General features: G+C 51.3%; 12 protein-coding genes across 18 annotated transcripts; 4 read left to right on the top strand and 8 right to left on the bottom strand.

Annotated features, from left to right (window-relative positions):
* Positions 1 to 1,100: 1,100 nt before the first annotated feature.
* On the bottom strand, positions 1,101 to 2,441 carry H257_10455 (hypothetical protein). 3 transcript variants are annotated; one of them, XM_009837015.1, is made up of 4 exons: positions 2,155 to 2,441; positions 1,618 to 2,102; positions 1,233 to 1,255; positions 1,101 to 1,185 (listed from the first exon to the last, which is right to left on the bottom strand). In XM_009837015.1, exons 1-2 carry the CDS (start codon positions 2,420 to 2,422, stop codon positions 1,651 to 1,653), a joined length of 720 nt encoding a protein of 239 aa, XP_009835317.1. In that variant the 5' UTR covers positions 2,423 to 2,441; the 3' UTR covers positions 1,101 to 1,185; positions 1,233 to 1,255; positions 1,618 to 1,650. The 3 variants fall into 3 exon arrangements, with proteins under 3 accessions (XP_009835317.1, XP_009835316.1, XP_009835315.1); XM_009837014.1 differs by lacking the exons at positions 1,101 to 1,185; positions 1,233 to 1,255 and adding an exon at positions 1,326 to 1,546; XM_009837013.1 differs by lacking the exons at positions 1,101 to 1,185; positions 1,233 to 1,255 and having other exon boundaries at positions 1,491 to 2,102.
* A 681-nt stretch (positions 2,442 to 3,122) lies between these two features.
* On the top strand, positions 3,123 to 5,835 carry H257_10454 (hypothetical protein; the record flags this gene model as incomplete). Its single annotated transcript, XM_009837012.1, has 7 exons — positions 3,123 to 3,774; positions 3,830 to 3,996; positions 4,070 to 4,244; positions 4,383 to 4,438; positions 4,546 to 4,722; positions 4,798 to 4,911; positions 5,520 to 5,835. The coding sequence occupies 7 exons, from the start codon at positions 3,123 to 3,125 to the stop codon at positions 5,652 to 5,654; spliced, it is 1,476 nt and encodes a 491-aa protein (XP_009835314.1). The 3' UTR covers positions 5,655 to 5,835.
* H257_10453 (CMGC/RCK protein kinase) lies at positions 5,410 to 7,886 on the bottom strand. The gene is made up of 7 exons (XM_009837011.1): positions 7,549 to 7,886; positions 6,975 to 7,499; positions 6,749 to 6,920; positions 6,628 to 6,697; positions 6,362 to 6,478; positions 5,828 to 6,134; positions 5,410 to 5,772 (listed from the first exon to the last, which is right to left on the bottom strand). Exons 1-7 carry the CDS (start codon positions 7,772 to 7,774, stop codon positions 5,750 to 5,752), a joined length of 1,440 nt encoding a protein of 479 aa, XP_009835313.1. The 5' UTR covers positions 7,775 to 7,886; the 3' UTR covers positions 5,410 to 5,749.
* A 331-nt stretch (positions 7,887 to 8,217) lies between these two features.
* On the bottom strand, positions 8,218 to 10,660 carry H257_10452 (hypothetical protein). Of its 4 annotated transcripts, none has more exons than XM_009837009.1 (6): positions 10,586 to 10,660; positions 10,397 to 10,532; positions 10,307 to 10,331; positions 9,841 to 10,242; positions 8,820 to 9,788; positions 8,218 to 8,771 (listed from the first exon to the last, which is right to left on the bottom strand). In XM_009837009.1, the coding sequence occupies exons 2-6, from the start codon at positions 10,513 to 10,515 to the stop codon at positions 8,343 to 8,345; spliced, it is 1,944 nt and encodes a 647-aa protein (XP_009835311.1). In that variant the 5' UTR covers positions 10,516 to 10,532; positions 10,586 to 10,660; the 3' UTR covers positions 8,218 to 8,342. The 4 variants fall into 4 exon arrangements, with proteins under 4 accessions (XP_009835311.1, XP_009835309.1, XP_009835312.1 ...); XM_009837007.1 differs by having other exon boundaries at positions 10,397 to 10,516; positions 10,586 to 10,629; XM_009837010.1 differs by having other exon boundaries at positions 9,841 to 10,331.
* Positions 10,661 to 10,682: 22 nt separating this feature from the next.
* Positions 10,683 to 11,564, bottom strand: H257_10450 (hypothetical protein). Its single transcript, XM_009837005.1, has one exon. It carries the CDS (start codon positions 11,518 to 11,520, stop codon positions 11,134 to 11,136), a length of 387 nt encoding a protein of 128 aa, XP_009835307.1. The 5' UTR covers positions 11,521 to 11,564; the 3' UTR covers positions 10,683 to 11,133.
* Positions 10,684 to 11,554, top strand: H257_10451 (hypothetical protein). The gene has a single exon (XM_009837006.1). It carries the CDS (start codon positions 10,737 to 10,739, stop codon positions 11,082 to 11,084), a length of 348 nt encoding a protein of 115 aa, XP_009835308.1. The 5' UTR covers positions 10,684 to 10,736; the 3' UTR covers positions 11,085 to 11,554.
* A 65-nt stretch (positions 11,565 to 11,629) lies between the features above and the next one.
* H257_10449 lies at positions 11,630 to 12,900 on the top strand. Of its 2 annotated transcripts, XM_009837003.1 has the most exons (2): positions 11,630 to 11,741; positions 11,833 to 12,900. In XM_009837003.1, exon 2 carries the CDS (start codon positions 11,886 to 11,888, stop codon positions 12,726 to 12,728), a length of 843 nt encoding a protein of 280 aa, XP_009835305.1. In that variant the 5' UTR covers positions 11,630 to 11,741; positions 11,833 to 11,885; the 3' UTR covers positions 12,729 to 12,900. The 2 variants fall into 2 exon arrangements, with proteins under 2 accessions (XP_009835305.1, XP_009835306.1); XM_009837004.1 differs by having other exon boundaries at positions 11,630 to 12,900.
* Positions 12,901 to 13,370: 470 nt separating this feature from the next.
* Positions 13,371 to 14,315, bottom strand: H257_10448 (hypothetical protein; the record flags this gene model as incomplete). The annotated part of the gene is made up of 1 exon (XM_009837002.1): positions 13,371 to 14,315. The coding sequence occupies one exon, from the start codon at positions 14,313 to 14,315 to the stop codon at positions 13,371 to 13,373; it is 945 nt and encodes a 314-aa protein (XP_009835304.1).
* A 148-nt stretch (positions 14,316 to 14,463) lies between these two features.
* On the bottom strand, positions 14,464 to 14,951 carry H257_10447 (hypothetical protein). Its single transcript, XM_009837001.1, has one exon. It carries the CDS (start codon positions 14,943 to 14,945, stop codon positions 14,484 to 14,486), a length of 462 nt encoding a protein of 153 aa, XP_009835303.1. The 5' UTR covers positions 14,946 to 14,951; the 3' UTR covers positions 14,464 to 14,483.
* A 67-nt stretch (positions 14,952 to 15,018) lies between these two features.
* H257_10446 (hypothetical protein) lies at positions 15,019 to 19,268 on the bottom strand. Its single transcript, XM_009837000.1, has 3 exons — positions 19,081 to 19,268; positions 17,682 to 18,980; positions 15,019 to 17,622 (listed from the first exon to the last, which is right to left on the bottom strand). The coding sequence occupies exons 1-3, from the start codon at positions 19,240 to 19,242 to the stop codon at positions 15,094 to 15,096; spliced, it is 3,990 nt and encodes a 1,329-aa protein (XP_009835302.1). The 5' UTR covers positions 19,243 to 19,268; the 3' UTR covers positions 15,019 to 15,093.
* Positions 19,269 to 19,291: 23 nt separating this feature from the next.
* On the bottom strand, positions 19,292 to 20,688 carry H257_10445 (CAMK protein kinase). Its single transcript, XM_009836999.1, has one exon. It carries the CDS (start codon positions 20,553 to 20,555, stop codon positions 19,341 to 19,343), a length of 1,215 nt encoding a protein of 404 aa, XP_009835301.1. The 5' UTR covers positions 20,556 to 20,688; the 3' UTR covers positions 19,292 to 19,340.
* Positions 20,689 to 21,017: 329 nt separating this feature from the next.
* Positions 21,018 to 23,194, top strand: H257_10444 (hypothetical protein; the record flags this gene model as incomplete). The annotated part of the gene is made up of 5 exons (XM_009836998.1): positions 21,018 to 21,257; positions 21,310 to 21,396; positions 22,144 to 22,275; positions 22,329 to 22,593; positions 23,064 to 23,194. The coding sequence occupies exons 1-5, from the start codon at positions 21,198 to 21,200 to the stop codon at positions 23,192 to 23,194; spliced, it is 675 nt and encodes a 224-aa protein (XP_009835300.1). The 5' UTR covers positions 21,018 to 21,197.
* Between the last annotated feature and the right edge of the window lie 170 nt (positions 23,195 to 23,364).

Raw genomic sequence — 23,364 nt, 5'->3', positions numbered from 1 at the left:
TACGGAACATTTGAACCATCAAGGGCCCACCGAAAGATGTACTTTTGGGGCTAGTATTTGCATCAGTTGATGTAGCTACAGTATAGGGACGAACGTTCTCCCTGGTGATGACACCACCGCGAAATTCCATTCTTGTTCGGTTCTAAAGAAACCTGTACCTCAAGACACAAAACGTGCATTCTGCAATGGCTATTCCCCGGGTTCGAATCTCACTGAGACCAGTGGGGGAGTCATCGGCCTCCTCGACATGTTAGGAGTGAGCGTGGTAGACTTGGCTCATCTCATCCAACAAGAGGTCTAATGCGTGAACTTCGTCGCCGACTTGTTGGAGACGCGACACGATAGCAAAGGAGTCCATGGGTTTCTTAAAAAAAGTGATTGTGAGTTATCACTACGCGCTACTCCGAGTAGGTATTTGGTGTAGAGTCGCAGCAGATATTCACTGTCAGTTGTGTAGGATATTGTCATATAGGTTGTAAATGTGGAATAGCGTTGCCATATTGTTTTTGTATCGGTTTATTCTTCAATGACGCAGACTTTGATCATTTGTTCAATCTCTTCGTCATTGACAACGTTAGTTCGATTTTAGCCAATCCTATCACATTTACTTATTTTAATTCTATATATAATATAATATCAAGAAAATCACAAATTGCGGGGCTCCAATTGACCAATTCTCTATCGTACAGGTCAAATATCAAAGGTGAAGGTGAGGCGTCCTGGTGGCAATGTCATAGATGGCGTTAATTGCGTATTTACATTTGTTAGGAGTACGCAAGCTGTTCTGCGTTGTACTAGTACCGTAGTAGGAAGGAGCGACCGTTTTGGAAGAGTTCAAGTGATCTGTTGTGTTGACAGTCGAGCTGGACGTGTTTGCGAATCAAGACATTTTGGACATTCTTGTATGGGCAATAAACACACCAGACCTGTAGGATATCTCTGTTTCGAAGCAAGTATCGAACTATTACGGGTCAAGTTGTCGACAGTGGCCTGTCTTCATTTCTCCACGTTTTCCTCTGTTCTACAACAATTCAAGTGCACGCAAATGGATATATTCTACCCTAGGAGTATCGTTAATATCACGTGGTTGGATTGTTTACCTTTTGAGGACCTTGACGTATGTACTACTAGTATGGCGTTGCATTTACTCCATTCACGTTGGAGTCGTCCGACGATAGGCGATGCCTTACGGTATACGCAGGTAAGGTCGTGGTCACGGCACGGATACTTACAGTCAACAGTGATGTCGAAAACACTACCGTAATACATGACTACGGTATTCCATCGTCGCATAATTGTAACTCGTATCATGCAGCTTGCATTGCCAAGGACGATCGTCAATAGTGTTTTCATCATGCACAGAACATGGATTTGTGATCAATCATTGTACAGGAGTGTTTTCATTGGTTAACTGTAAGTATGAAATCGTAGGCAATCACCTTTCGGCTTCATGCAGCACTTTTCAGAATTCAAATCCCGGTCCTGAGAGACGAGTAAGCTGCATTCTACGACAAGGTCTCTTTCAAGTGCACCATAAATTGATCATCTACGTTAACAACAGTTTTCAAAGCACAAAACCGATCGATTTCAAAAAGTTCTCATCAGTAGTAAGCTTACTGTACAGTGAGTGACATGTTGGTTTTGTTGGAATTATGCAAGGGCTTTGATGCGATGCTTTAGCTCTGCCTTCGAGCGTTCGATCTGGTGAATCTCCGAGACTACTACATCCACGTTGCGCAAACTGCCTCCCTTCAACTCTTGTCGGCACTTCGCCTCTTGGTCGCGCAATGCTTTGAGTTCGAGCGTGAGTTGCTCCTTCGTCAGAACGGGTCGTCCCGTCCGGCTGAGCATGCCAAAGAGAGGCGCCGCAGACTTTTGGGCTGCCATCGGTCCCACGGTGGTAGGGACGTCGACTTGCAAGGGGGCAGCGGCGGCGGGTTCCACCACAGGAGCAGCAATGGCGGCCTCATCGGAGGCGACAGTTGCGGTGTCATTGCTGTTGTCACTTTCGACTTGAGACACAAACACGTGCTCGTTCGTCTGTGCTTTGCCAAAGAGAGCATCTTTGACCGACTGCCTGACTTGGTGGTACAACGCAAACTCTACACGGCGACATCATCTCAGACGGACGACTCGCTGGGATGTCAAGTATACCGTCATTGCCAGTGTATTGTGCATACATGCCATTGACGATGAATAGCCCAAAGATTGACCAGTACAGCTTCATGCTGAACGAGATGGGTTGGCCTCGTCGGTCGGCCCAGTCGGACCCCATAATGCGCGTCGTCAGCGTGTCTTCTTTGGCGAGGAAGAAGCTCACGGGTTTCTTTTCATCAACTTGTGCCTTGTCTGTCTTGGATGACAGTCGGCGGACAGGTGCGTTGCATCGACTGCCGACTCGACGTAAGACCGCCAGCAACATGGCAAAGCACTGGCCCGCGTAAACGAATTGTCCATCCCGGTTAATTATCCGAAATATTGGTGGTATTTATCCGGAGTTTTCACAGGCGGCACCGCTGTGGCTTTATGAAGGGGCTACTGACGGATACAGTACTAGAATGCATGTCATATTGCATGCAGTTGCACGGATCAGGAGTGCCGCCATGACACTGGAGCCGTGTTTCACATTGAGCAGACTGCAGGGGCGCGATTTCGCTGCCGTTCCTTGCTGCACAGACAAACGCAAACATTCATACACTGTAATAGAAGTTTGCTGCCACCCACATGTCCAAGTAGGTGCACTGCAAGATGCTTCTGAGACGATCAAAGCGTTAGTTATTACTACTCTCGATATTGTTGTGTTTACTCAGTACTCTAAACTGAATCGACACAACCAAAAGGACTGCCTGTGAAGAATCGGCAGAAGGATTTAGCCAATCAGATTGCAGGAAACCATTATCAACATTGAATTAGTGTATGACTGGTATTAGTGTGATACCAATCACCTTTTTCCATACAAAATTCAGTAACAATGAATCGATCGATAGATTTGGCGATTCAGCACAAAAGTCCAAATTTTGGGTAAAGGGACAATATTAGTCGATGGCAAATCGATTGTTCGAAACGCTGTGTGTTCTAGGATCCTTCAGCCAATCAGCGACCAGTATGCCACTCCCATTCCGATGGGAAACTCGAACGCCAAGGCCAAGGCATCGTCGAGGCGGCCGTCGACGTCCACAACGTCGGCAGAATCGACAGCGCGCTCTGCCTCTGAAGGACACCTCGTGTTGCCAGCTTCATCTGCGAGCACGTCAGCCGCCTCCCGCACGGCGTCACATCCGCCATCCCGCTCCAACCGCCGACAAAGTACATCAACCGACTCCGTCGTCGCTGGCGGCATTGAACGCGGACAAGCAGCCGTCGAGGATGCAAATCGACAACTCAGCTACTGGAACATGGCGCGACACGGATACGACCAAATGGTGAACCTCATCATTCGACCACCTCGGGCCAAGTACCAAGTTGATGAGCTGGGGCCGACTACGTTTGCCTTCTGCGGTCGTCGCTTCGAGCGCACCGACTTCCATGTGTCTGTCCAGCGCCGCGGGATGCCACTCAAACTGCAATGCTCCCACTGGCATCCCATCGCCGCAGACCGCCCCGCCGCGGCCCTGCCCTGCCTCATCTACCTCCACGGCAACTCGTCATGTCGCCTCGAAGCACATTCGATCTTGCGCTGTGTCTTGTCCACAGGAGCGACGGTTGTGGCCTTGGACTGCATTGGTTGCGGGTTGTCTGACGGCGATTACATTACGCTGGGCTACTTTGAACGAGGTACCCATGTGATGAAATTCCATGTCCACAGCACCAGCATCCCATATCCCTGTAGACGACGTGCACGCTGTGGTGGAGCATCTTCGCAGCATCGAGTCGGTGTCCACCATCGGACTATGGGGGCGCAGCATGGGGGCTGTCACGGCGCTGCTCCACGCCGACCGCGACCCGTCGATCGCCGGCCTGGTTGTGGACTCGGCATTTGCTAACCTCGACCAATTGGTACTAACATAACGTGTCTCGTTTGACCCATCTTGTGTGAATTAAAATGAACACCTTTTGTTACTACGTGTAGGTGCACGAGGTCGTGGAGCATGGAAGGCAGGAAGGGTACACGATTCCGACGCTCGCCGTCAAGATCGTCATGCGGTGGATTCGGTCGTCTGTTCTCAAACGAGCCCACTTTGACCTGAAAGAGCTCAGTCCTATCGACCATGTCCACCAATCGTTTATTCCTGCTTTGTTTGTTGGCAAGTACTACTTGTACTACTACTAAAAGTACTCTTACGCGCAATACAGCTGTAGTCGTCCCGTCTATAGTGATATATTTTTAACTCTATTCAGACAAGCTAACAGGATCCTCTATGTCTTGACTGTATACCGTGTAGCGGCCCACAACGATACGTTTATCCGACCCCACCACACGGAAGCCCTGTTTGCAAAGGTATTGCTTGTCGTTTTGGACATGGATATATATATATATTATATTTGATACTAGTATATAATATATGTGGACATTTGCACGGACAACTGACTATATGGGTGTCGTAGTATGCAGGCGACAAGAACGTGATCAAGGTCAAAGGCGATCACAACAGCCCTAGACCCCAGTACCTGCTGGATTCAGCGGGGATATTCCTTCAGACTGTGCTGCACATGGACCTAGCATGGCAACTCCACGACCCGTTCGCCGCCGCGTCGGCGTTGCCGTGGTGTCAGGAGAGTCTGGTACGTTCATGAGTATTACTAGTACAGCAACTACTACTAGTATTACTAGTACAATTCAATGTCCGACTGTTGTAGTTTCTCGCGCGAATGTTTGAACAATCGGCCGCTCAGTCGTTTGGACCACCAGCACCCACCGTGTCATGGCCATGTCCTGCCTGTACATTTATCAATCCACGCGGATGCAATCATGTAAGAATGTCATATCGATACTATTTAGAAATATATATATATATATATATTGTCCATTCGGCGAAAATTTGGACGGTTGGGCTGCTTCGCCAAATCCTTCGACGGGTTTTTTGTGTACAGATTGTTGCATGTATTCCTTCACACTAATTCAAGTCACGAATTCGATGTCGAATGGTTGACGAGAGATTTGATTGGCCAGTAGATTTGTGTTGTTTGTTTTGGATTGGTTGACTGATGATTGTCTGCCGGTTTGGTACATATTGTCCCTTTACCCAATATTTGGACTTTTGTGCTGATTCGCCATATCTATCGATGATCGATTCCTGACTTTTGTATGTAAAAATCGTCAGGTGTCACACTAATTAAAGTCACACACTAATTTGATCTTTCAATTGTCGAAGAGTGGATTTGATTGGCTACTTGGTTAGTGATCAGGGTTTTGATTGGTCGATCGATTTTCTGCCGATTTGGTGATTCTGCTCATTCGATTGAACACCAATTTCGAATCGACTTGACAATACTTACTGCTCGTTGTTTCAAAGTATCGAATTGACGACAATATACAATGCTGGATGCCAGATTTCTAACAAAGTTGATTCGTTTTACAGTGCCTTGTCTGCGATACCGTCCCAGCGTCAAGTGCACTAGTATGCACTATCGACCCGCCTTCCACCCCCCCATCATCATCGACTGGCAACGTCGAAGTAGTCGTTCAAGCAGACGACTCATCGTCATCTGGTTAAGTCGTCGATGGATCGTCAATCTCTCAACCCACCGATTCGATACAAGTGTCGAGTTATGGCTTTTTCTTTGTCGCGCGCTATGCTATATGGGGCTATTATTTACGGCGAGGCTTGGGACCTAATAGGGCAAACGTCAATTTCATTGATATAATCAAAACAGTAATGCAATATACCTCCTATGGTCTTGCTGGGCTTGGCAACAGCACCGCTACCTCCTTGGTACTTGACGGTCGAAGATATCTGTGGCTGTTGTTGCTGCTGCAGGGGAAGTGGCGCTTTGGAGATGGTCGTGAGCTTGTACCCCTTGTCGGCAGGTTGTTTTCGCCCTTTTGCGAGTAGCACGTCGGGGTTATGGGGGGCTGGCTGGCCTCCGTTGTTGGCGGTTCGGTAGGGGTTGGTTTTCTTGGCTGCTTTAGAGTCTTGGGGCTTGTTGGGTTTGAGTAATGGAATCGACGCATTGATCGGGGGCAACTCGTTGATCTAGTAGATGGAAGAATTGCATCAGTAATGTAGTTGGTGTCAATTCGATTCGAAATTGAACACATCGAGCACGACAATCCACTACCAATCAAAGTCCACAACACAAATCAAGTAGCCAATCAAGCTCACTTTCCGTCAATATTAGTTTTTCCAAGTTTTGGTTCAAAAGACAACACTAAATATCTACTAGTAGTGGATAGTTAGTTTGTTGGGTCGTTAATCGTTACCTCGTACGCGGCATTGTCCCCTCCGTGCTGGTGGTACTCGGATGTGTCGCTTGAACCGCCGTCATCGACCCCGTTGCCTTTGCCGATCACGGGCAGGTTTCGTTTCGTGTCGTCGTCCTAGACGTGCATATCCGAAGCGATATGTGTTAGGCAGCATGGTATATGTATCACAAATCGAAAACGCAGTGGTTGGTGGCTCCAGTGCATGTGGCCGCCCAAGGTTGTCCATGTCACGATCGAGATAGGGGCCATTTGCATATATATACCTTTTTGTGGCGATGTTTGACGGCGTTGGCCGGGACGCCCACCCCCGTCGCAGCGGTGGCCATAGTTTTGCTACGAAGAACATGACCCTTTGCCACTTTATTTGGTTCATGCGTATACTACCTGGTGGTGTCTCCCCCGCCTGCCACGTCATTGGCTTCGTCCATTTCGCGTACGTCTTTAAAGTACTCGTGTCGCAGCGCTTCCCGGGCGTTGGTTCGTTTGTTGGGGTCGTACACGAGCATTTTGCACATCAAGTCGACGGCTTCGGGCGGTGCGTGCGGAATCAGCTTGGCTAAACAAATATTGCAGTAAAAACACCGTCACACATGCACATGGCAATACGTACCAATGCTCGTGCCATCTTCGGGAGAAAAGTTAAAGTCAATGTGGGCAGCGCCCTTGCGTCGAAAGATATCGAGGACGTCGGGGGCGGGGGTGCCTAGGATTTTGTGGATGCGGTTGATCTGGTCGAGCTCGTTCGAGCCGGGAAAGAGCGGGTACAAGCTCGTGATTTCGAAAAAAACACACCCGACGCCCCACAGATCCATCTCGGGGCCGTAGTACCCGTCCGTGAGCAGGCACTCGGGCGCGCGGTACCACCTCGTCGAGATGTACTCTGTGTACGGCTGCTTGGAGTAGATGCCGCGGCAGCTGCCAAAGTCGGCCAGTTTCAGAAACTCTTGGTTCTCCACCAAGATATTTTCGGGCTTGATGTCGCGGTGGAAGATGCCTTTGTTATGCATGTGGTCCAGCGATTTGACCAGCTGGTACATGAGCGACCGGATCAGCTCTGGGTTCAAGTACGTCCGTCGTCCGCGGATCATTTCGTATAGGTTGGCGTCCATGAGTTCAAACACGAGCGCGAGGCGACCTAATGCAAGTGATAAGATGGATCGGCGATGGTTGGTTCATCGACGCACCGGACGGTTGGTCGTACAAGACCTCTTCGAGTTTGATGATGTGCGGGTGCGGCGACAACCGCCGCAGGGCCTGGATCTCGCGCAAGTTGTTGACCTGGTCGATGCTTTCAAAGTGGTTTTTCATGCACTTGATCGCGTGGAACTTGTTGTCTTTGACATTTTGGGCCTTGAGCACCTCCGAGAACGTGCCTTCGCCCTTTTTAGACACCAAGCGATACTTGCGCATGGGTCAAAGGTAGTGAGTGGTGTTGTAGTGATGGGGATGACTCGTGTTGCCGTCGTGCCGCGCGCGCTCGTGGGTGCTCACTCGCTCCTCGCTTTCCCTCGGCCAAGTCGATCCCTATTTTAAGCCAGACCATATGAAACCACGAAACCGACGACAATCGTGTAACCGGCACATGACATGCGCGGCGTGCCATGCATCACGATTTCACATGATGGACCCTCTAATTAGTGTGTAGCTGGTCTGCTTTCGCCTGTATAGTTCCTACTTCTATTCACTGTTAATTAACTAATGCAAATTTAACCGGAAAGCACAATAACAAAGAGCATACATTCCGACTGTCTGGATATTAGTATGTGGTGAAACCGCTTTTCGCGCGCAATTTTCATTTTTGAATTTGCGTGGTCGTGGAACAATGCCTTCGGAAACAACCTCGACTGGAAGCACGTGCTACATCACCGTTCCCTTCTAGACCCTGTACGTCCATGATCTCTAGATAAGAGGTGAAGGATGAGGTTCTTTACGGCAGCGAATCACAAACGATATGAAAAGTCGAGGCAGGTACGTCGTTCTATAGCACCAACTTTCTCTTCTTCGTCACGTCTTTCTCGTAGTACTCGGTGTATGTTCGCATGGGAAAGTACGTTGCGGGGTAGCTCAGTTGGGCATGAATATCGGCGTCAACGGGGGGAACGATCGGGTCGTGGTTCGCTTGTTCCATCTCGTTGACGATCATCAGGCGATCTGTCGAGCCTGGCCGACTAGTGTCCATCTGAATATGGCGCGTGAACCGAATTCGCGTTAGCGACGGTCGCATGGGCCAAAGGTAGCTTTGCACGGAGACTCGACTGCCTTCGCGCCACGCGATGTACGCTGTGATGGTTCGTCCATTCATGCCCACATGGGAAGATATCCCCATGTGACCCGGGGACGGGCGCGTGGGTTTCCTTGACAACTCAAACGTTGTCCAGACCGGGATGAAGCTATCCGGCAAATATATCTAGGATCCGTTGTCAAGTGTGAGCAAGTGGCAGACGACACTCGATACCTGGATTTCGGTGTCGCTCGACAGAATCTCGATCCTCTGTGAAACGAAGAACGCGTATTCCCGAAGCACAAACATGGGAATCTCTGGACGTTGCGAGTCGACCCGACGCCATTTTCCATGTTGGTACTTCCCGCCCTGATGCACGGCCGCTGGAAGGGGGGATCGCTGAAGCAGTGACTGCTGGAACTTGAGACGCAATTGCGCCACCAGCGCGATAAAGTACGGTGGTTCTTCGTGCATGCTATGCAACGTTTGTCCATTAGGCAGAGCGAGTCCAGTGAGACCAGTCAAGGCCACCGCGGCGCCGTTCTCCATTTCTTCGCTGCTGACAAAGCATGGCGCTGGCAACCGCGCTTTCAGAAACTGCACAACGTGCTCCACCAGTGCCAGTGGGGTCAGAGTCAACTCACCCGTCAATCCCAGAAGCGACTTGTCCACGAAGGTATGGACCTGCGACTCGAGCATTTCAATAAACCCGCCATAAGCTTGGTTGAGCTTGGAAGCGTTGGCGACACACGACGATAGCGCCGTGAGAATGCTTTGGATTTTCACAACAAATTCGCTCTGCATGACACGATCCACCAAACTCACGAGAACCGACACGGCCGTCACAGCCCCGTCGACGTCACAGTCATCCGACAAGAGCGATTGAAACGGCGCAAAGTCGTTCTGGGATGGATGGCGCTGAAAGGTAAGTGTGGAGACGCTGATGCCGTGTGGGGTTCGTTCAAATTCGCCAATTTTTGCGAGCACGGTTTGCAACGTCGACAGATTCGTGGCGCGTTGCATGTACGAGAACCGGTCGTCGGGAATTTTGTCCAGGTCCACCAGCGACAAGATGGCTGGGGTCGACGTTTGCGCCTCCTTCCGAATTTGTCGGCTTGACACGAGACGAAAAGGCATGGACGCGACGCGGGCTAGGCACTGGAGGTCGTCGTTTTCGAGTGAGCAGCGCTTGAAGCAGTACACCTACAAACGATGGGGTTTTCAAGCGCATTGTACATGGACAGTCTGTGTTTACTTGGAACACGTGGGTCGCGTCGGTGGAAAATCGGTTGGAAACGTAGCCATAATGCCACGAGATGCGGTTCTCGTTGAGCTCAAACACCTTGTCGTCGGATGATTGGCCGCCCGTGGCCGCCTTGGCCAGCTCGGTGCCTTGCATCCACGACGCCAACGGGTTGGTTTTGGTCTTGATCACTGCGCGAAAGTCGCGTAGACGCCGAATGTCGCCCACGTCGATGCCATCCAGCACGGCAGCGGGGCTGCCCGTGTCCTCGGATGACTGGGCAGGATGGTGTTCCAATTCGAAGCGACCAAACACGTATTCACACGACGCGTCTACACAAGCCACCATCAACGACGACCCGCAGTACGACCTCGACTTGTGTCCTTGGCAGCAATGGGGAAAACACCGCAAGTTCTATCAACACAGCCGTCAGTCAACAAGCACGCGGAAACCTATGCATCGGGTGCGAGTTGGTTGCCTTGTGTCCGGTGGCTTTGTTGTTCCTGCGGCCACCAATGATACATGAGATCTCATATCATGATGTGTATGTGGATAATAGGAAGCTTACCGAATGTATTGCGGGCAAAACAGCTCGTCGGTGCATTCTGTGTGCAGGAATCGTGCAAGCGGGCGGATGGATGCCGCCGATGCGTCTGTGGCCCGAGGCTGAGTTACGCTTCCTGTCATACTTGAACGAAAGAGACCTAGAGATGATGCATCATCAAGACAAGCTACGCCAGCCAACGCATGGATGTACCTTGTCTAGTCGATGCGCTGGTGAAGTACGCGCGCCAATTGATTTCGATGTGTGCTGTCGCGATTTCACCTCGAGTCTCCCAGGTAAACAACCAACATTCGCGAACTTTGTATTATTTTTAGCGAATCAAACGTCGATATACTAAAGTACGATGCGTACATTGGTTGTAATCAACATCGCGTGTACCAACAAGTTGACGGACACTTCCGCGACAACTTTGATGCACAACGTCCAAAGTTACAGGCTACGAGTCGGAGGCGTTCCGTCTACGCGTCCTCGACAACGTACCCGCGTCGTCATGCTGGATGCTCTCCTTTGTGGCTCCGTCGCTCAACTTTGGCCCTTGAGAACAAGTGGGGGCTTGATCAAGCAAGGCTCGTTCGCATCAACGCTTGGCGTCCATACGAGGTGGAGGGAGGAACGCGACATACACGATAAAGGTGGGGGGTTATGTATTCTTTGTGTAATCTCGGCGGGCCAAAACTCGAGGGTCGATTGACCATGAAGTGGTAGTTGTCCAAGTGACTCGTCCAGCAACCAACGTGGACCTACTCGGTCTTGTCGGTGTCTGCGTTGTCAGTAGCTGCGGGGTCGACGACAGTGGGGGCGGCGTCGTCTGTGGTTTCAGGGACCACTTCGTCCTTCTTCTTCCAGTAGTCGTCCATGTCCCCGTCCAATTTCTTCTGCGCATGCTCCGAGCTCTTCCCCCAGTACTTGTCCATGTCCGCGTCCAAGTCGTCCGCAGTTGTGGGCTTCTTCTTCTCGCCACGGCCGCCGCCGCGACCTTTGCCGCCACCGCGGCCTTTACCACGTCCACCACGTCCGCCTCTTGCGCCGTTGTTGCCGTCCTTGTTTCCTTCCTTGTTGCCTCCCTTGTAGGGCGCCGCGTCGTCCTTGGCTTGGTTCTTGCGCTCCCGCTGTTGCTTGCGTGCCATCTTGTGTTGTTTTTGGTGTGCTGGCCACAGCCGCAGCTTCTAGATTTCAATTCGTATCCGGATGATTCGAGTCAAATATCCGGATTTCAATATCCGGATACCAAGTGTCACGGGAAGAACTTATGTTGACAACCGTGGCGACCGTAGCGGCAGCGGCCACCGGCGGAATTGCTGTCGCCTTATACGTATTCGGCCATCATATCCACCTGGCTGCGTCAAAGGTAGATGCCATCGTACGTCTGCGTGCCCTTGCCACATCTTGGATGGTGCGACTCTCTGGAACGTCGAGCTCATTGTCCAAGTTGGATGTAGTCGCACAACTGGCGCCGAATGTCATTCGTGTGCTGGGGTTGAACCCTGGCCGGATGACGCTCCAAGGGACCAACACGTACATTGTTGGGGCTGGGAAGCAGCGCATCTTGATTGACACTGGGGACGGTTCGAAGGCGTACATGGAGCTGCTCGTCGCGACGATGCATCGCTTCGACATTGACGGGTTCTCCGACATTCTCCTCACGCACGGCCACTTTGATCATGTTGGCGGGTGTTGGGCTCTTCAGAAAGCATTTCCTAAGGCCAAAATGTGGAAACTGCTCACGTACACCTCCACTGCAACCGCCCCGGCCTGCGAGTGTTCTGCTCACGTATCAAACTCGTTTGTCCACGACCAATTCCACATGCACGACCTCCATGCCCTCAGTGTTTCGAACGAGTCGATCCAAACGGAAGGCGCCGCCATTGGCGTCCTGCGCACGCCTGGCCACACCAACGACCACGTGTGCTTCACCCTACGAAACGACGACACCAACCAAGTGACCATCTTCACAGGCGATTGTGTCCTCGGCGAAGGCACCTGCACGTTCCAAAACCTGTCGGAATACATGGCATCCCTCGAGTTGCTGAAATCTCAGGACCCCGCGACGCTATATCCCGGGCACGGCCCTGTCCTCCACAACGCCATCGAAGCCATTGACATGTACATTTCCCATCGACGAAAGCGCGAGGACGAAATCGTCGCGTTTCTAACGTCGTTGCACACGAATGGTGCAACGCCAGCACAAATCGTGTCCAAGCTGTACCCTGGGTTGCCCTACGCATTGACCATCCCCGCTAAACGAAACGTGCAACTGCACTTGAACAAACTTGTGGGCGACGGCAAAGTGTTTCCAGCTCCAAGTGGTTCCTACCAAATCACCAAGGCCCTATAAAAACCATGCCGTGGATGTTATTACGTTGCTCGTCCTCGATGGGCGAGTTGGTACACACTATTACGAGCGCCAGCAGCAACCTCAGTCATTTTCGGTCGGTTTTCGTGTCACGGTGAAATGCTGCTACCTTGGAGTGTTAAGGTCTTAATTAAATGAATCATTGTTGTGAATACGGTATATCGTTATACAATATGCACCGCAACTCGAAGTGCGAACAATGTTCTACATTGTTTTGAAGCGACAATTGTGCTTTCGAGTGAAATTTCATTGTGTTGTGGTGTGGTTTCTCGTTGGAATTTAAATCGATTTGATTGGCTACTTCAGAAGAGCTCAAAATTATTAGCCAATCAAAACCTTCTCAATGAAATTTAACTATTCAGGTCGATTGTGGATCGGTTTGGTCGATTCGATTGCACCCCCTCCCCAAATTTGTATCAAATCGACAATATAGCAACTTTTAACTTAAATGCTTCACTGTTGGTGTTTCTCAAGCGTTGCAGCGTTTCGAGCCATTGTTTACCTATCTAGAAAGCCAACAGCAATTGCATGCGCAGCGCCACATATAGCATTGACACCCCACAGAGTACTCTTTGTGATTAGCTTTCACGCCTGCAATAAATCACATCAAGACCAAAAACGATGTCAACGCAGTCGTTGCTTTGGCATATCTAGCAACTCGTCGAGGATTGCCATCAAGTCGTTATGGTCACCAACGCGAAGGTGTGTAGTACATAGTCCATGTGCCTTGCGTAGCCGCTTGCAGCCGACGGATGAGCACTCCAAGTCGCGGCGGTGCGTCTCGCAGTATCCCCCGCCGCGGTCTTTGCGGGGGCATCCCGACTCGTGTTGGCAGATGTGGTAGCCACCGTGGGCAGCGCACAGCCCAAGTCGTTGGGCTCCTTTGGTGCAGCCTGGGGCAGTGCACCGCTTGCCGCCACCGTGAAGTCGACATCGGCCGTTGGTTTGGCTGCTTTTCTTGCACCCGTCGACTTGGCAGCGAGATCCGCCTCCATGGGCTTTGCAATACCCGCCCACCTGCGCCGCCTTAGTGCATTCCTCACGGAGGCAACCCTTGCCGCCTCCGTGGCTCACGCAGTACTCTAGTCCCACGGCGGAGTTCTGGCAATCGGGAATGAGGCACAGCCGACCCCCACCATGCCGTTTACACACGCCTCGCGATCGTACGCGCTGGTCGCAGCCGTCCACGGTGCATTTGGGCCGGCGGGGCTTGGCGGGGCGACTCGACGAATGGCTCGGCGGCACCGGTGGATGTGGCGTTGAAGTCGAGCGGGAGTTCGAGAAGGGTGGGGCCACGGGGGAAGGATGGTGCGATGGTGGGGGCAGTGGGGGGACTTGGGCGCAGTGCAGTGGTCCATGGAGGTGATCAAAGAAGAATGACTGCAAGTCCGCGTCCAAGAGAATATCTGGACCGTCAAGCCAGTGAAAGTCCAAGTTGTATGAGTCGGAGACATAGTCGTCGTCGAGGCACGCTGTCAGCTCGTTTGACGGCGGACTGCTGGTCGGCGATGGAGGCCAGCTTTGAAGTAGCCGCGGCGCACTGGCAGGTTCGAGTTTGAGCTGGACCATGATCAAGCAAATAAAGGAATGAAGAAGCCGCTACGCGGCTCATTATCGATGTTGCTGTGGGAACTAGGATGTAAAGTCGCACACGCGGTAGATGGAGACGCCGGCAAGATACCCGCAACTTTACAGAAGTACAAAAACTGCACACGACTTCATGCAAACAAGATCGGGTTAAATTTTAGTTGGTTTCCGGAGGAATTGCCGCTTTTCATTCGGGTCAATGACAAACTTGAGGCGCTTCATGGCAGATCCGACAAACGAGCATGTCGCTGCAGAGCTCGATGTTGTTGCGTCCTCGGCGTTGGCAGGTGGGTGCATGTCGTAGAACACGTCCGTTCCAAGCGCATCTTCGTACGTTCCATACAGTACATACTCTCCAATGCGCAGAATGGGTCGGTCGCTCTCCAAGTTTTCAATTTCCAATGCGTCGTGCTTGTCAAGAATGGGAAAGTCGGCAAAGTCCGTGAGCTCCACCGAGATGTACACCGAGTCTTCCGTCTCGTCATTGCCATCATCCTGAGCTACGGCATCTCTATGATGCTCATCGTCGCTCTTGGTCTCTTCATTCAATTCCTGTCGCCCTTCCGACGCCGACGCCTGCACCACCGCGCTCAACGTGCGCTTTTTGGCCATGTTTCCTTGGTGATTGCATGTGCCATTACCGTACTACTAGTACATTACATGTATATCATAGTACCCTAATGTACGAGTACATTGCAATACATTGCAAGCGTTTATTGGTAATTGTGAAATGTCATGGCATGGTACGGACTTCGACTGTCTAGAACAGATCGAGCTTCTTCTTCTTGAAGCACTCATCACTCAGCGCCGCGCCGTCCGTCTTGATCGTAAACGAGCGTGTGGACACGGGTAAGAACGCCTTCTTTCCCGAGTTGTAGCGGAAGAATTGCTTGACCATGGTCGGCTGCAAGTGCGCAGGGCCTTGGCCATAGATTTTGTGCACGTAGTCCTTCTCCAACGCGTACAGTCCTTTGAACGTCATCTTCATCTCTTGGACGCTTCCTTTGAACGTCACGACGAAGTTGTCTGCTGCTTGGTGGTCCACCAACGCTTGCACGACTCGGACACGTTCGCTTTCACAGGCTGTGCCGGCCAACAGATTCGTCTCCAGTGCATTTTGAATGAGCTGGCGATTGGACGTGGGCTTCAAGTATTGCCCCACCATGGGTTTTGCGTTGGTTGTAGTAATAGCGGGTACAACCCCTTCTTTGGGTTTTCCCCATTCCTTGCGTTCTTGCAGCTGTTTGAGTTTCTTTTCACGCAGTTCCATCAACTTGGCTGCTCGATCCTTTGGAGAATCCACCACATGCACAAACATCGATTGTTGTTTTCGAGGGGGGCTGGGTGGGGGCGACGGTGGTGGCGAATCGACGACGGCATGACGACCGACGATTATCGATGGGGGGCTCTGCGGTGAGGGTGGTTGAAGTGTCATCGCCTTAGACACGACCGATGTAGCCCACTGCTTGCTCCCTATCTCGTCTTGCGTTGGGTGGAGCTCGATAGAGGACTTGGCCTGCGATGCTGGTTTTGTTTGGACAGTTGCAACAGGCGATGTTTCTCGGCTAAGTTGTGGCGTTGAAGCGCTCGTAAATTCGTGTCCAATGTCGTCGTCAATGACTTGTTGTTGCGACCGCAAGTAAATGGCCATGGCAGCGGGCGGTTTGGCCACGGATGGCTGCTGGCTTCTCCGAGGAGCCATTGATGATGACGACCGACAACCGTTTGGGGGTCCGTCACAAGGCTGGAGGACCCGCGAAGTCGTCGAAGCGGTCCATGCGTTCTCTCGCATAAACGTTGGCATGTATGCCAAAGTTGGCGACTCGGGGGTCACGTTTACAGTCAACTTAGCAGACATGTGTCGTTTCGACCCGTCATTCGATGCATTTCCTCGAGGTGGCGATTGTTCCGGCTTGGCTTGAGCGTTGGGCTGGGCGGGTAGAAGGGAAAGCCCCATAGGATGGTAGACTTGCACTGCTGAACGAGAAGGGGGCGGGTTCAAGGTGCCCACGGACAATACATCGGGGGTGTACGGTTTGCTAGGTTTGTCGCGCGGGTCCACACAAACGGCAACCTCGCGACATGGCGCAGCTGGTGCCAGGTCGACGATATGGTGGGGAAGCAAAAAGTCATCACACTTTGTGAGGTCGATGGCATTGCGACCAGTACGTGACACGATCAGGTTAGTGGTGCGCAGAGGGGCCGGATCTTTGCGGACCGAAAGCGTTTGGTGGTCGCTGACGTTATCAAATGTGACGAGGCTATGATGTGACGTGGGTGAACATTGGCCCTTCGTATCGAGTGTACCCGCGATGCCGAAGTCGATGGGGTCGGATAGTTCTAGAGTTGATTGGATAACGTCATTGAACGTGTCGTGTGAACACGTCAGGGTGGACACCACGTCAACAAGGTCTTGTGGGTCGAGTAGTATGACGTTATCGCCAGGGAGTGGTGGGGACCCTTGGCGACAGTCCGAAACACCGTCACGTGACTTGTTCACGTTCATTTTCTCAAACGGATGGGACATCGTGGCGGTTGATGCGGGAGACGACAGGGGACAGACAACGTCACTTGACGTGGCATGTCGATGGTCAAGGGGATCGCCAACGTCATCACCATTCGACGTCCCACTTGCCACGGACACCACATCATCGTCGTCGTCCATCATGCAAGGAGTGACGATATAGTTGGTGCTTGGTTGGGCTAAATTTTCATGGAGAGGTGCTACAAGGGGGCGCTGCCTGTCGCCGTCCATCGAAGGAAGGGGGGGTTGCATCATGGGGATCTGGGAAGGAGACACCTTCCCTTGCATTAAAGTTCTCGCGACGACATCAGTGTCCAATGTTACATCGTGTGGGTATATTCGACTGTACGAACTGTGTCGTGGCGCGACAGAGTCTTGTGCAATGGATGGCTGTCGTGCTTGTGGCCTCGATTTGGGGGACAATGATGGAGTTTCTTCGAGCAGCAACCTAGTGAATGATGATGGTTTATCAGAGGGTTCTTGTTTGCTGCTGGCGGCATCTGTGTCCACCGGAGCCGTACTTGGGGACACCGCCAAGGTTGCGCCAATTGCAAACCCTGGCTCCTTCTGGGAGTCTAGATGGTACATAGCCTTGTTTGACAGGGGCAGCGGCGTCGTCTCGTCCCCAGAAGCTGTTGTCCGTGGCACCATCGCGAGGGGTAGTTGTTTGGCCATCACACTCATAGACCGTTTTAATCGTAGCGTTGGCCGGGCTTCCCGACAACCGACTCGTCGCGCCTGATCATCGAGTCTCCACCAGATAGCCTACGTCAACCAGTAAAGACCAACTATTCTTCACATTTCAAAATGTACGAGATGGTCACCTCGCCGAGCTTGGCTTTGTACGTCGTTGGGGCCTCATGTACTGTTGATTTGGAGTGACTTATAATGGTCACAACGGGAGGACGAGCGACAAATGGTCGGGCGGGGGAAGTAGTTGCGGTGGCCGTTTCCACCAATTCCGGTGTTCGTTGGGTCGAGGGGTTATTGTTGTCCGTGGCGTAACAATCGTCCGTGTTGTTGTGGTCGTGGTGACGAGACGGATCGACGACGACATTGTCCAGTAGGGCAAGCGGGGGTAAACGTGGGGAAGGCAACATGTTATTGTTGCAGGGAGTGTCTCCTGAATGGCGGGGTGTTGTTTGCAAACGTGAATTGTCGAGTTGCATGGCCACGGACGTGCTACTAGCCCTGGCACTGGCGGCACATCCACTTGTGTTATTGTTGTCATCTTTCATGGTGGGCGACGATGGCTTGTCCGGATTTCCAAACGCAGACGACCGAGTACACTCCACACTGGTCAATGGCAGTTTAAAGTCTGGATAGGCTTCCGCGATAGGTAATTCGTCACGTTGAGGGGGGCTGAGTGCTGCTGCAGTTTTTTCAACCACGGTACTCGTGGTGGTTGGTTGTAAAAAATGCGTGACCTTCACTTGCTGACGGGCCTCGCTGTCGTCGTCGTCGTCGTGCTGGCATCCATCGGGGACGTTCGACGGTTCTCCGTCTGGACGAAGGATCAACTTGGCATCGCCTGTCGACATGTCGGCACTTATGCTCTTGAGTTCGTCGTCGGATTGGCCGATCATTTGGTTGTTGTGTTGTCTCGACACAGAGGTCCTCAGTGCAGTGGAATCCATTCGCGCGGGTTGGTTGTCGTATTCGGTTCCTAGTTTTGGGTTGCGGCTTGAACAAGCAGGGGGCATCTTCCCGTCGGCAAGTGGCTGCGACTCGAGGGCGTCGTCGTCCTCTGGATATGGCACGTCCGGCTTTGCAAAGAGCACGCTCAACGTGTACGTAATGTCGTGTCCGTCGCCGGTTTCCTCGATCACCTTTTGCAGCAGCTCGTCCATCTCTCGTACGACTTTGATCTTTCCAGGGCAGACGTACATCAACACTTTCCGGTCCAGCTTGGCCACAACCATGACTTTGCCAGGTGTGACGAGGCACAGTGCACTCGGTCGCCGCAGCAGCCTCCGGTCCAGCTCGAACAAGTCTGTTAGCAGCGTTTCGTTGATCGTGCCTTCGAGCTCCCACGTCACCCCGCCATGGCAAACACGGATGTCCTTGACGGCGACTGCTTCTTTTAAGCTTGTGAACGTGCTGCTCAATCCATGGCGATGTGCCTAGGGTAAGCAATGATGGTTTGACGCGAGTTGCTTCCGTCTTTGGTTTCACACACTGGTGGATCAAACCAGTGAGTGTCCAAGGTATTTTGATGCATACCTCGACAACCATGGCCTGTAACCGATCCTTTCGCAACAAGTCGACGCTGTTCCCACTGCTCACCACGGACGATGCAAACGAAGCGCTAGCGCCGAGCTCGCAAGCTCTACTCCATGCAGTGGATGCACAGATGGCCGAACCCGCACCTTTGAGTTTCTGCATGCGTTGGAGGTGGGTTTTATATGTCGTGATGGTATTCATGACATGTAACCGTTACGCAACAACATCACCAGTTACATTATTATACTCCATTCTGTCAGTTACACCGCGACTTTGCCCCCCCACCGTTTTCGAATCGACAGGACCTGTTGCTTCCAAAATGCTTTGAACGACCCTTTTAGATGTATGTTGTTGTTGTCGACGACAGTGCTGGCTGGACGGAAAGGGTGCAGTGGTCGCATCGGGAGGCTCGAGGCCGTCGAATGAGGATACCGCTCCACGAATTCTGGAGACCGGATAGCCATCGCACTCGATGCGTGGCAGGGTTGCTTGTTGGATAACTCTGCACTCGTCTTGGGTTTCCCTTCATCTGGATGATGGTTTGAGTTGTTGGGGGAATCCATGGCCCGACTGCTGCGTTCGTCTTCTAGCGAGACGGTCGAGAACGACGTCGTGTCTGCATCGTCGTCGACAAATGGCTCCACGAGTGGATGAGCCAAGAGGTGTTGGCATTGGATGCGCTGGTCAGGGTTCACATGGAGCAACTTTTCCAGCAACGACTGCAGCTCGACGGAAATATGACCCACGCCGTGCTTTCGCAGCAGACTTGACAGTCCCACCCGAGCAAAGACGCTGTAAAATGGATCGTGCATCGACGCTTCGTGGAACGGGTAATGTCCCACTACCATCGTAAACAGGGCAACTCCAAGGGACCACATGTCGGCTTGGGCTGGGGCGTATTCCTCACCAGCTAGGACTTCTGGCGCCATGTACAGGAGTTTTCCCACTGGTTCCGTCTTGACCATGCGGTCGTCGCACGCCAAGCCAAAGTCACACAGTTTGGCACGATGGGCACCGTCCAAAAGGATGTTTTCCAGGGAGATGTCCCGATGTGCAATGTGCAGCAAGTGTAAAAAGTCGATCGCTTGTGCTATTTGAGCAACGTACCGCAGCGCGACCAGCTCTGTGAATCGCTTGGACGCCGATAGCGTTGTGAGGAGCTCTCCGTGCGGACAGTAGTCGAATACCATGGCCAAGATGGGATGGGACATGGCAGTGTCGACGTAGGTGAAGTGGTGGCGGAGGCGGCATATGTGCGGGTGGCCACCTGCCAGCTGCACGCGTTGGTTCACGTCCAACTCGAAGAGAACGTCTTCATGGACTGCATGTTTGTGGACGTCAGAGTGGCGTCTGGCGGCGCGGTGCATGTAAATCTTTTTGACGGCCACAATGTCAAACATGACAGCGTCGCGACAGAGGAGGACTTCGCCATAGATGGCATCCGCCATTCGCTTTAGCACTGGGAATTGGTCCATCCCACAGCAAGTTCAAGAGTTAGGACTGGCTTGAGTTGGGCCAGAGGGTGCCCACCAAGATGGATGGTTCGTTCAGTGGCGATGCCTCAAGGTTCGCAGACTTTCTCTTGTTCGATTCCACGTCAAAGTTTCGAAAAAAGGCCTCAAGATTGGATTTGTCGAATGTCATCGATCTGAATGTAAGACCGCATTTGGCAATAATCAAAGCATGTTTCAACGCATCTAAAATATTTACACATGTACACTCTCAATTACTCCGATTTTGTGGTCATCGTAACTGCTGCAAAGGTACGCTACAACAAATGGAAACCATTCACCATTCCTACAGTACTCCGGAGAACTTACATTAGTACCTACTAGTACTATACCTTTTCCTGATCAAAGTGCCACTTTATTCCAATCAATGTGGCGATAAAAAATATAAAACGTTTGAAACGCAAAGGATGGTTACAAAGAAACTGCACATTTCCATTACAATGTGGTTTTATTCCAATCAATGTGGTGCAAAGTCACATTCCATAGGACATATCCTCGAATCGAAGCGCCTTCTCGACATTGCGCTGACAAAGCATAGCCTCCCGAATAACCAACGACTGGGTAATACATGGTAGGCTTTCCCGGGCAGCTTCTTCGAGCAATCGCATGCGACTTTCCAGGAAGGAATTGAACTCCCTGCTCTCAAACAGCAGGTTCGTGCGCGAGGCAAGAAATCTCTTGATGTGGGCCTTCAGAACGCTAAAACAACTTTCAATAGGGTTCAACATTGGAGAGTACGGCCCAAGGCGCAGAAGTACCAAGTCCTCGTGCGGCTGAACTCGCTGCTCGGTTTATGAGTGTGCAGGTGCGTTGTCGAGCACAATTACCACCTTCTTGCCTTGAAAGTTGGCACCTTTCCTCGCGCTTAATCTGACCACTTTGATTGGAAGAAAAACCACATTGATCCGAAATTATCCACTTTGGAAACCTTGTTAAAATTTATATTTTTTATCCAAACCACTTTGATTGGAATAAAGTGGCACTTTGATCGGGAAAAGGTGTAGTATTATTATAGCCACCAAGCGACCACAGCCGCCACGTTTTGTCAGGACGTTCGACGATGTTTATCGTCCCCAATCAAGGTAAAAATGTTTGTTTTCATGCCATTAACCGGATCAAAGGCCGATCGTAAATACCCTAAATAGCCAAGTGGCCAATACCTTTCGAATTCAATTTTTAGGTACAACCTGTTTTATATAAACAAATCAAAATTTCTGTAGGAGGGTCACCCAACAACTGGAGTATAATTATGGAAAAAAGAAATGATCAAAGCTACGCTCGAAATATGTCGTCAATAACTTGGAATCAAACCAACACACTAACGATACACTCTGTTCTACAATTGTATTTAACTGCTAACGTAAGCAACCAATTTATGGTCACTCGACCAATTTTTGGTGCTCTGCTATAAGCCAATCAACGTCCACAAAAGCTTGGCGGCAAAACCTGCTTAAATTAATACACACTGACCTTTCGTCATTGTTTTGGCGGCATTGACATGCGTCGACCGCGAATACGATACACGCCTGAACAATTGGCTGATGTTGTGCAGAAGGTCCTAGGAGGCGCCAATGGCAAGCATGTGTCGTTGTACACGAAGATCCCCTACAACACACTCATGAGGACTGTGCGCCAAACCAAGGCAGGCTCTAACAAGGCACCTGAACGTCGTGGCCCCAAGCCAGTCCTACCAGCGGAATGTGAAAGCGATTTTGTGCAGTGGATTGTTGCGATGAGCAAGGCGGCCATCCGCCTGACCGCCATGACATTCTCGTCAAGGCAAACAAGTTGGCACGCGAGTTCGATCCATTACAGTCCCTGACGGATGGTTGGTACACGCGATTTCGACAGCGCCACCCAGAGTTGACCGTACGCTCCGCGCAAGTCATCTCACATGCTCGAAACTTTGTCGACATGGACGGAGTCAATCGTTTGTTCGAATCCATGAAGACCGCCGTTGCTGACCATGCTCTGACTCCCGATCGCATTTTCATCGCAAAATGTATGGGCCAAGACGATGGCTCTAAACTTTTATTTGTCGATTTTTGCTTGTGTGAGTGCCTCAGGTTCAATTTTTCCTCCTCATTTTTCATTTTCCTGGTGAAACTATTGATAAATCTTTGGCCAATGAGTGGACAATTCCAAATGCGACTGTATCTACTTCATCCAAAGGTTTCATGAATGAGGGTATTTTTTCCGAGTGGTTGAAACATTTTTCCAGCACTATCACTGTGACCCGTCCAGTGTTGTTGATCTTTGATGGACTTGCATCTGATTACTCTACTGAAATTGTTGAGTTGTGCAACTCTCTTCAAATACTCCTGCTTTGATTGCCTTCTAATGCGACGCATCTTTTTCAACCTTTGGATGTTGCCATCTTTGGGCCATACAAAACAGCGATTCGCAAGGCAATTTTCGAGAGATGATCAATGACGGTACAAATCATGTCATTAAATCAGTTGACATGTATAGATTCCGGTGCCATGTACACGATATCCAAGAGAGTTGCGCTGCGCATTGCGTCGAGGGCGTGGACTAGCCTCATCGTTCCGACGAACGTCATCAAAAACGGGGGGGGTCATCCCGCAAGACAGTTGACGTAGGGGGAGACTTCTTAGCTTGGCTCTGCTGCACAAGATGGACGCTGTTCCGCACCCCGCACTGTCGAACGCTCCGTCGACCAGCACCGCAACCACAGCGGTGGTTAGACTCACAATGCAAACTGACTGTTATTAACCTTGTATACTAACCAGTCGTCGATGTCGGCCACGCG

This window comes from Aphanomyces astaci, assembly GCF_000520075.1.
Source record: "Aphanomyces astaci strain APO3 unplaced genomic scaffold supercont1.28, whole genome shotgun sequence".
Classification (NCBI taxonomy): Eukaryota; Oomycota; class Saprolegniomycetes; order Saprolegniales; family Verrucalvaceae; genus Aphanomyces; species Aphanomyces astaci.
The sequence above is the reverse complement of the archived record's forward strand: the minus strand, read 5'-3'. Positions and strand labels throughout refer to the sequence as shown.

Excerpts from the sequence above, each read along its gene's own strand:
- H257_10446 (XM_009837000.1), bottom strand. The coding sequence starts at position 19,242 with ATGCAGAAACTCAAAGGTGCGGGTTCGGCCATCTGTGCATCCACTGCA. Across the intron at positions 18,981-19,080 it reads TACAGGCCATGGTTGTCGAG|GCACATCGCCATGGATTGAG; the intron begins GTATGCATCAAA and ends TGCTTACCCTAG. Across the intron at positions 17,623-17,681 it reads ACAAAGCCAAGCTCGGCGAG|GCTATCTGGTGGAGACTCGA; the intron begins GTGACCATCTCG and ends TGGTTGACGTAG.
- H257_10452 (XM_009837009.1), bottom strand. The coding sequence starts at position 10,515 with ATGACAGGAAGCGTAACTCAGCCTCGGGCCACAGACGCATCGGCGGCA. Across the intron at positions 10,243-10,306 it reads ACAAAGCCACCGGACACAAG|AACTTGCGGTGTTTTCCCCA; the intron begins GCAACCAACTCG and ends CTGTGTTGATAG. Across the intron at positions 8,772-8,819 it reads CGAGCGACACCGAAATCCAG|ATATATTTGCCGGATAGCTT; the intron begins GTATCGAGTGTC and ends AACGGATCCTAG.
- H257_10451 (XM_009837006.1), top strand. The coding sequence starts at position 10,737 with ATGCGTACATTGGTTGTAATCAACATCGCGTGTACCAACAAGTTGACG.
- H257_10455 (XM_009837015.1), bottom strand. The coding sequence starts at position 2,422 with ATGTTGCTGGCGGTCTTACGTCGAGTCGGCAGTCGATGCAACGCACCT. Across the intron at positions 2,103-2,154 it reads ACAATACACTGGCAATGACG|AGTTTGCGTTGTACCACCAA; the intron begins GTATACTTGACA and ends GTCGCCGTGTAG.
- H257_10447 (XM_009837001.1), bottom strand. The coding sequence starts at position 14,945 with ATGGCCAAAAAGCGCACGTTGAGCGCGGTGGTGCAGGCGTCGGCGTCG.
- H257_10449 (XM_009837004.1), top strand. The coding sequence starts at position 11,643 with ATGTTGACAACCGTGGCGACCGTAGCGGCAGCGGCCACCGGCGGAATT.
- H257_10453 (XM_009837011.1), bottom strand. The coding sequence starts at position 7,774 with ATGCGCAAGTATCGCTTGGTGTCTAAAAAGGGCGAAGGCACGTTCTCG. Across the intron at positions 6,698-6,748 it reads GGCGGGGGAGACACCACCAG|CAAAACTATGGCCACCGCTG; the intron begins GTAGTATACGCA and ends TGTTCTTCGTAG. Across the intron at positions 5,773-5,827 it reads GCCCAGCAAGACCATAGGAG|GTCCCAAGCCTCGCCGTAAA; the intron begins GTATATTGCATT and ends TTGCCCTATTAG.
- H257_10445 (XM_009836999.1), bottom strand. The coding sequence starts at position 20,555 with ATGGACCAATTCCCAGTGCTAAAGCGAATGGCGGATGCCATCTATGGC.
- H257_10450 (XM_009837005.1), bottom strand. The coding sequence starts at position 11,520 with ATGGCACGCAAGCAACAGCGGGAGCGCAAGAACCAAGCCAAGGACGAC.